At 45.7% G+C, this 9,510-nt stretch overlaps 1 protein-coding gene across 1 annotated transcript in view; it reads right to left on the bottom strand.

Annotated features, from left to right (window-relative positions):
* Nucleotides 1-9,510, bottom strand: part of LOC107123528 (lipase maturation factor 1-like) — a gene marked incomplete at both ends in the record, with an annotated part of 55,284 nt that overhangs the window by 38,540 nt on the left and 7,234 nt on the right. The window contains one exon of the mRNA XM_015426781.1: nt 1,978-1,988. Coding sequence (XP_015282267.1) covers nt 1,978-1,988 — 11 coding nt within the window. The remainder of the gene's footprint in view (nt 1-1,977; nt 1,989-9,510) is intronic.

Genomic DNA, 9,510 nt, shown 5'->3' with positions numbered 1-9,510 from the left:
AGGTGAATGGTTCTCTAACCTGAGCACAGAAGGTCCATCAGTGGCTATTAGCCACAAGGTATAGATAGGGACTCCGGAGCAAGGGATGCTCTGTCTTCTTGGTGCTTGGGGGGGCCAACAGTGGGAGGGCTTCTAATGTCCTGGCCCCACTGGTGGACCTCCTGGTGGCACCTGGTATTTTTGGCCACTGTGTGACCGAGTGTTGGACTAGATGGGCCTTTGGCCTGATCCAACATTGGCGTCTCTTATGTTCTTATGTTATTACGAGGCTGTGGGGGTACCAGCCCTTCCCGGGTGCGAAGGCTGGACCAAAATCAAGCACAGGCGCATGAAGATTTGATATGCATCTTACAGGCGTCAAATCAGAGCCTGGCTCACTTTTAATAAGGAGAGAATCTTTCTGCAAGTGCTCCAGGAAGTAACCTAGGAAGGTTGGGCCGGGGGTCCCCAACAATGTTCCCTCTAAGCTGTGGAGTCTTCTGAGCAAGAATTCTTCTTTGTGAGCTGCTGGCATTAAAGTTGTGAGTGAGCGATTTGGCTACTGCATAAATTAGTTGGCTCTGGAGCCATTCTCCCTGAGCTAGGACAAAAATGTTTGAGCCAGAGGCTAAAAAACTGTGAGCTAGCTCACACTAACTCAGCTTAGAGGGAACACTGGTCCCCAAAATGGTGCCCAAAGGCACCATCGCACCCCTTGGCACCGTTCCTGGTGCCCGCCAAGTGTTTCTAGAAAGTGGGTGTGGCCGAGTGGGGTTCCTGCCCAGCAGAGCTTCCGACTGGGCACTAGAGAGCCAATCAGCTGGGTGTATTAGAATAACGTTGTTTCAGCAACGGCTGCCACCACAGTGTCTGTTTTATTCTCGATCACTCCTCTCCCCCAGTGTATTTTTTTTAAACTGCCCCTCTTCTCCCAAGCATTTAGGCTCTCCCTGTGTGCATGGCTTCCCCTTGTGCCACGGCCATGTTGTTGCTGAGTCTGCTTCCCGTGGCAGCCATTTTGCGGCTGCGCCCACCATACTGTGTTGGAATTCCAAAGGAGCCTGCAGGCTCAGAAAGGTTGGGGGACCCCTGGGTTGGGATATCGCCCCCTGTGATGAACTACGTAATGTTTATTCAACTTCCTCGAAATTATTAAAGATAATTAAACTTAAAATAAATAAAGCAGAACATCCCCAAACCAAGAAATTTGACATCATAGCTATAGAAATCGGGATGAATAGACTTAAGAATATCAGAAGAGCTCCACTGGACCAGACCAGTGGTCCATCTAGTCCAACATCCCGTCTCACACAGGGGCCAACCAGTCCTTCTGGAGGGCCAACAACAGGGCAGAAAGGCTGAGGCCTTCCCCTGATATTAAGAATCTAAGAGCCCTGCTGGATCAGACCAGTTGTCCACCTACTCCAGCACACACGGTGGCCAACCAGTTCCTCTGGAGGGCCAACAACAGGGCAGAGAGGCTGAGGCCTTCCCCTGATACTAAGAATATAAGAAGAGCCCTGCTGGATCAGACCACTGCGGGTCCATCTAGTCCAGCATCCTGTCTCACAGTGGCGAACCAGTTCTTCTGCAGGTCCAACAACAGGGCATAGAGGCCGAGGCTTTCCCCTGAGGTTGCCTCCTGGCACATATCACCACCTTCTCCACGAAGTGGGGGTCTCTAGGCATAGGAGGTGAACGCACCCACTTTCTTGGGTTCTTGTTGTTGTTGTTTTTGGGGGGTGCAGGCCCAGAACCTGCAGACATACAGTGGAGTCAGGATCTGTTCCAGAAAACCTTCTATCCCATCCTGAAGCCCTTGATCCAGCCTGGCATTCTGCCTGTGAAAGAGCTCTTCCCACCCCAGAGCGATCTAGAACTACATTTCCTTAAATAACAGGAAGAATCAGTAACAGAGAAATTTTTAAAAAAATATTACATACCCTCAAAGTGCCTGAAAAACCCCTACGGGAGATTTTCTGAATTATGCTCACTTACCAAAGGAATACCTGCAAAAGAAACAGGAGGAAACAATATTAAAAACACAAGCTAAAAGATATTATTTCCAGGCGGCTCTGAGGGCAACGCATCAGAGTTATTTTAGTCGTTTTTACCGTCCCGCGGAAGCTCCCTTGTCTTTCAAAAAGCTCTTAAGAGAACTGCAGGACGACAAGGAGACCCAAAAGCCATCTGCTTCATAGGGATTGCAAAAGTTGCACTTGGCTATGACAGAATTGCCGATTCTCTGCTTATGTCACTGAAATCCCACGGAGGAAAATGGCTACCTTGCTGAGCAAGACAGGTTGGCCACACCTCTAGCTAGGGCTTTTTTTTTGTAGAAAAAGCCCAGCAGGAACTGATTAGCATAATAGGCCACACCCAACAGCAGAAACTCATTAGCCTATTAGGCCACACCCCGGACAGAGCAGCTCATTAACATATTAGGCCACATCCCACGTTACCAGAAGTGTGCTCATCCAGCCACACCCATCTTTTGCTTCTTATTCTGTTTACCTTGTTTGTTGTCAAAACCCAGAGCTTTTTTTGTAGCAGGAACCCTTTGCATGTTAGGCCACACACCCCTAATATAGCCAATCCCAATGAGTTTCTGCTGTTGGGTGTGGCCTATTATGCTAATGAGTTTCTGCTGGGCGTGGCCAACTCAGGAGCCATCCGGAACTCCATTCCTGTGCGTTCCTGCCCCAAAATAGCCTTGCCTCTAGCAGTTTTCTCATCATCATCATCTGTAATAGACTTCTTTCCTCCTATGGGGGGGGATCTTTGTTTTTGTCCCACCCACCATACTGTCAAAGTCAACCCGCTTCAACCTCTTTCCTTGGAAACGCCGACTTCAGCAATCCTGCAAACTCCTGCCATTCACAAACACTGGCCAGCTCAAAGCCCTGGAAGATTCCCCTCAAGATAAACCAAGCAGAAATGAAAAAGTGCTTTCAAGGGTCTGCAAGGAGCTTCTGGAAGCGCTTTTCCTTTAATCAGAAGTGAAGTGGTACCTAGTCCAAGTCCATCATCAATTTATGACATGCTATTAAACTGAAAGCGCTTCAGAGGGTTAAGTAACATCTACAGCAGCTGGTTTGAGTTGCTGCTAAGCTGTTGGCGTTCCACAGTGGTCATGGCGGTGGTGGGGAGGGGAAGGAAATACGTTTACAAGCTAGTAAATGAAAGCACTTGTCTGGTTTCTGGATCCACTTTATTGTGGTCCCCAATCTTTTAAGAACCACCCTTTATTTACCAAAAAAATCAATACAAGAACAGGTAGGACACTTGATTAAAATGTAAGAAGCTCCCCCCTTTTTAACTCTCACGATCTCGGAGACCCTGAGGTGGTACCTTTTCTCTAAACACAAATTAGAAAACCCAGCCAAATCCCCATACGGGTTATCCGGGGTCACTCGCAGGTTAGTGGGTTTCTCTAGGGGACTTGTGAACACTACGAGAGTGAGCTCCCTGATGTTATCTGCGGGACTGCTTGTGTTGGAGAGGAAACAAAAAGAGAGTCAAGAAACCCTGGTCCTTCCACGGGCGAAAACATTTTCGATTTCCAATTCCTCCCTCAAATTAAGGGCATAAGAAGACCCCAGAAGGATCTGACTCGGGATCTATAACAGAGCACGTGGACAGGTTGTCATTCTAGAGAAGAAACAGAAAAACAATGGACTTCCAAGTGACCCACAGACGAACAGGAGGCCTCTCTTGTTCAAAATATGCCAGGTGGGGATCAAGGGCCCTTGCAGAGGCCCATTTAATGACTAGGAACATGGTTGCTCTGCTATGCGGCTAAGTGATGCTCCGTTTCAAAGCCGAAGAGCCGGCATTGTCCGTAGACATTTCCGTGGTCATGTGGCCGGCATGACTAAACACCAAGGCGCACGGAATGCTGTTACCTTCCCACCGAAGTGGTACCTCTTTATCTACTTGCAATTTCTTGCTTTCGAACTGCTAGGTTGGCAGGAGCTGGAACTAGAGACGGGAGCTCACTCCGTCATGCGGCACACTCGGGTCTCGAACTGCTGAACTACTGACCTTCCACAGCCTGCAGTTCAGCGTCTTAACCACTTGAGCCACCGCAGTCAAGGGCCCTTGCAGAGGCCCATTTAATCACTAGGAACATGGTTGCTCTGCTACGTGGCTAAGGGATGTACGGAAGTGCTTCCTAGTGGATTGTGCCACTGAGAGGATGAACTGGAGACAAACACGCCAAATTAATGATATATTAGACCAGGGGTGTCGAACTCATGTGTTATGAGGGCCGGATCTGACATAAATGAGACCTTGTTTGGCCGGGCCATGTGTGTCATAAAATGTAATGCCAGGTAGCGGAGATATAAACTTTATAAAGGACACAAAAACAAAGGGGTTTTTTTTAAGTTAAAATAAAAACATGCTTAAAACATTAGCACTCTTGCAATATTTTGTCTATTTAACAGTGTCTCATAACTGACACCTCTTGCTCTGAATGATTGCAGCAAAACATCTATGCTGTTGCAGTCTTGAGTGTGCTGTTCAGGTGTGTATCTGTAAGCTGCAAACCTATGATGACGAAGCAGCAACAGAACTGGAAGAAGAAGCAGAAGACAGCCAGTTCCACTGCAGGCCTGACAGAAGCCCTCTGAGGGCCTGATCCGGCCCCCGGGCCGCATGTCTGACACCCCTGTATTAGACTGTATTAAGACACTTGAAATCCAACACACACAAAAAACATGCTCTAAGAAAATTTATCCAAAAAAATGCTACAAAAAAAAAGAAATATCCTGGAATCACTTGAGACAAATCGTATTCAGGCTGATTTACTGTATTTAAAACAGAGGTTTGGGCAGCGTACCCCCCAAGACTTTAAAAATTGTTACGCGGAGAGTCCATCAACGAAAAACAAATAAACAAATACCTTATGTAACTCTCAAAGATGGTACTAGAACCTATCAGCCTGCAGAAATTCTCCCTGATGGCTGATTTTTACAAAAAGCTTTATTCTTCAAATACACTGGCCGCAACTGATATAAAATAAATTATGCAGGGGGAGAGTGTAAATACAGTAAATTCCTCCAAAAAGTAAGCTGCGCTTGGATGTTCCAACACTGCAAACTATTCTGCGCACCTTTCCATATGTCAAGAGGCACTATGCCCATCAGCTAAAACTGAGTTCAGCAATCCATGAAAGACTTGGAATTAATATCTGGTAAAAGAAATCAACCCTGTCTGTTCCCTGGAAGGCCAGATACTGAAGCTGAAGCTCAAATACTCTGGCCACCAAATGAGAAGGGAGCACTCGCTGGAGAAGACCCTGATGCTGGGAAAGATTGAAGGTCAAAGAAGAAGGGGACGGGAAAGGATGAGATGGTTAGACAGCGTTATCGAGGCAACGAACATGAAATTCAGCAAACTCCAGAGCACGACAGAAGACAGGAGGGCATGGCATGATGTGGTCCATGGGGTCGCAAAGAGTCGGACTCAACTGTGCAACTGAGCAACAACAACAACATAGCACAGTGACTTAGAAAGCAAGCTATGTATCAGATTCCCCGGTGGGAATCTCACCGACACTAGGCCAGCTGCTCTCTCTAAGCCTCAGCAGCCCCCCCCATGTAATATGGGGATTAAACCTAATTTACAGTCTCGTAGATTATCTTTTGTAAAACCTACAGTTCTTTCGAGCATTCTGATGTTTCAAATATTAAGTATCATTACTAGAAGCCCTGATTTTAGATCTACCGACCAGTACATTTTTATCCCGCCTTCTCTTCCAAGAGCTCGTAGTAGCGTATGCCATTCCCCCCCTCCCCTGCTTAATCCTCACAACAACCCTGTGAGGAAGGCTAGGCAGAGAGAGTGACTGGACAAGGTCACTTGAATGAGCTTCATGGCAAAAAGCTGAACCTAGACCTTACAAATCTGAGTCCAGCACTCAGACCATTACACCTCATTGCCTCTTTCAGAAGCCATGACCGAACGGATTGCCGACACAATTATCATCCGTGCTGAAAGAAAGCTGACCCCCTTTCACTCAATCTCTGCTTTAGTCTTATACTCAGGCTCTCCTGCCAATGACAGGTATTTGTACCTTGCCGGATCAGGGCCCAGGAGCCCGCAAAGGCTGTCCAAGATGGGACAAGAATGATTCTGTTCTGACACGAGCCGTCACGAAGTTATAATTTTGGAAACCGAGAGGCATGTTTCCCATTAGATCCGTTCGCTCCCTGCTCACATGGCAAGGCAACGAAACTGTCACATGGTATTAATCTCGGTTTCATTAATATTTCTATCAGCCGTGCATGGTGTTTCTTTGAAACCAGACACCCTGCCGGCTCTCTCCTCGACTCCCCACCCCACAGTATCAGTGAGAGGTGCCAAATCTGCTTCCCCTACAGGAAGGATGACCCCCCCGAGATCCCTTAACTTTGGGTTCAAGTTTCTAGAAATAATTATTTTTCCGTAAGGAAGGGGAACGAAGGATGCAACAGTACAGTCCGTGATAAAGGGATTCCTGATCTTTACTTCCAAACAAATGAGCAAATCTAATCGCAAAAAGGGATATTAAATTGTCTAGAACGAGAACTTTGCTTTCCTGAAGCAAGCCAATGGCATAACACAAACCAAGCTTACCATATTTACTCTCCAAAACAAGGTTATAAACAAAAAAATTCCTTACCAATGGATATCATTTATTTATTTGTAAAACTTATCCCTGTCTCTCCTCTTCCCTATCAAGTATGTTAGTTCCTAAATAAACCTTTATCGACTCTTTAATCAGGTTATGCACCATGGCTGTGTTAATTACTATGCCAACAAAAGCAAGCCTAATCCAATCACAGACTGGTTCCCTCCTGGGAAGAGCATCTGCAGTGATCCCCCTCGAGGGAAGCATCAGCAATTTTTGATAGAGGCCAAGAAAGATTGCAGGCTGGCAACCCCCAGATTATGAACAGCATGCTGTGAGAAAAACCAGCAAACTACGCATCCAATTATTTATGTCACACCAGTGCTGGCTTTGTTAACCATTTGGGGGAAGCAAAACAGAAAAGTGGCATCCAAGGGATTAATAGTGTTTATGTTGATGGCAGCCAGTAGGGCAATAGAAAAGTGTTGGAAATCTAGAAGAAGACGAAGACGATGACAACGATGACCAAGAAGTAGATGACGACCAAGAAGAAGACCAAGAGGAAGACCAAGAGGAAGACTAAGAAGAGGAAGACCAAGAAGAAGACGACGACCAAGAAGAAGACTAAGAGGAAAACCAAGAGGAAGACCAAGAAGAGGGAGTTGGATTTATACCCCTATCCTTCACTGCCTGAAGGCGTCTCAGAGCAGCTCGCAATCTCCTTTCCCTTCCTCTCCCCACAAGAGACACCCTGTGAGGTAGGTGGGGCTGAGAGAGCTCTGAGTGAACTGTGACCAACTCAAGGTCATGCAGATGGCTGCATGTGGAGGAGTGGGGAATCAAACCCGGTTCTCCAGATTAGGGTCCGCTGGTCTTAACCACTCCACCAAACTGGCTCTTGAATACTTGATATTCCAAGTTATGGCAAATAGCTATGGCAGAAACACTGACATATCAACTTCGAGTAGTCAAAAATAAAGCTAAAATGTCAGATTGTTATGAAACATGGCACAGTTTTATTTCATATACAAATCAGAAAGGTAGTCAAGAACTATCCAAGCCCTTCCTCAATTTATGGAAATGAAATTAAGTATAAAGTATACAAAGAATTTTTAACTCTCTCTCTTAGTTGTATCTTGTAAGATAAATTGGAAAAATGTGTTAAATATTAAGCTCTCTGTCAATAATTTGATTCAACATTGTCTTTCTTTTTGTATTCTTGTGTGGGTATTTCTTTTGCAATCTTGTTTCTATTTTTTGTAATTTGGAAGGTTTTTCCTTCCTTGTTTGTCCTGAGCAGTGGTGGTTCCTTGTGTTTGAAAAATTAATTTAAAAATTGTTAAAAGAAAATCAGCAGAAGGCTGCTGTTCAGGCTAAAGCATCCTTCTGTAGAAGAGGTCACCCGATGGATCTCTGCATGAGTCGTAGTGTTGCCCTGCCTCCTTTCAATACACAGCTGGTGAAGGCAGACAATGCTGTCATGTCCCTGGGGGAATGGGGTGGGGGAACAAGTCTCTCAAGCATCCCTAATGCAGAGCAATGGAAGTATTATCCGCTCTCAGAGACTCCCGGAGACAACGGTGTGACTCTGCAGCTGCCTTAAACCAACAGGAAGCCAGCAGTCTTTAAAAGCTACCACTTTTCTGAAGCTGGGGCTTTTGTGGGCTGGGTGCGCAACAAGAAATTTCAGTCCGTAGATCCAGGCCCACAATCTTTTCTTGCCTGTGGGCACCCCTGGAAATCTGACAAAGGGCGGTGGATGTAATCACAAATTGTCTCCCGCAGGAAGGGAAGCCAATCACAAAATGTCTGCCGCAGGAGGCGGAGCCAATCACAAAATGTCTGCCGCAGGAGGTGGCAGTTATACACGACCCTAAACAGTCACTCTTCAACATTCCAGGCAGAAGCGCCGTTTGACAGGATGCCTTTTAATCTGCGCGGCCAATCAGAAGCCCTGCTGGGCAAAAGCCCCACCCACTTTCTAGAAGCATTTGGTGGGCGCCGAGGCACTGCGTTGGGGACCCCCGCTGTCGATAACACACCCAGGAAATAACTGCAGGGTTAAAATGCCACGAAAATGCAAGAGGCCTGGTTTGTGCTGCTGTCAAACAGCTGTTCACAACTGCAGTAATTGGGAAAGCTTAAATTTCAGCTATTAATTTGCAAAATGTTGCAATTGCAAATATTGTATCCTGCTTTGAAAAATCCTTGAAAAAACTTTGGAACGCGCTTTCCCTGCTTTGAAAAAAAATTCCGAAACACGGGTCTTCACGCCGGCTACTGTGTCAGCAAGACTCAATGTTTCTTTAATTAGGGTACACTAATGAGGTGTGAAATGTTTTCCTCTCCAAGAAGACGCTCCCTGGTTTGTTGAACTCTCTTCTTAGAAGAACTGAAGTTCCTATTATTGTTCCTATTATTGAACCCTTTAAAGCAGGGGTGTCAAACTCATTGGTTATGAGGGTCTTTAATTAGGGTACACTAATGAGGTGTGAAATGTTTTCCTCTCCAAGAAGACGCTCCCTGGTTTGTTGAACTCTCTTCTTAGAAGAACTGAAGTTCCTATTATTGTTCCTATTATTGAACCCTTTAAAGCAGGGGTGTCAAACTCATTGGTTATGAGGGGCGGATCCGACATAAACGAGACCTTGTTGGGCCGGGCTATGTGTGTCATAAAATGTAATGCCAGGTAGCGGAGGTATAAAGTTTATAAAGGACACAAACACAAAGGTTGTTTGTTTTTAACTTAAAATAAAAACACACTTAAAACATTAGCACTCTTGCAATATTTTGTTTATTTAACAGTGTCTGATAACTGACACCTCTTGCTCTGAATTATTACATCAAAATGTCTGTGCTGTTGCAATGTTGAGTACGCTGTTCAGGTGTGTATCTGTAAGCTGCAACCCTACAAT

Source organism: Gekko japonicus, unplaced genomic scaffold, assembly GCF_001447785.1.
Source record: "Gekko japonicus isolate JY-2015 unplaced genomic scaffold, Gekko_japonicus_V1.1 scaffold5011, whole genome shotgun sequence".
In the NCBI taxonomy this organism is placed as follows: Eukaryota; Metazoa; Chordata; class Lepidosauria; order Squamata; family Gekkonidae; genus Gekko; species Gekko japonicus.
Note: the sequence above shows the minus strand (reverse complement) of the source record. Positions and strands in the feature narration are given on the sequence as shown.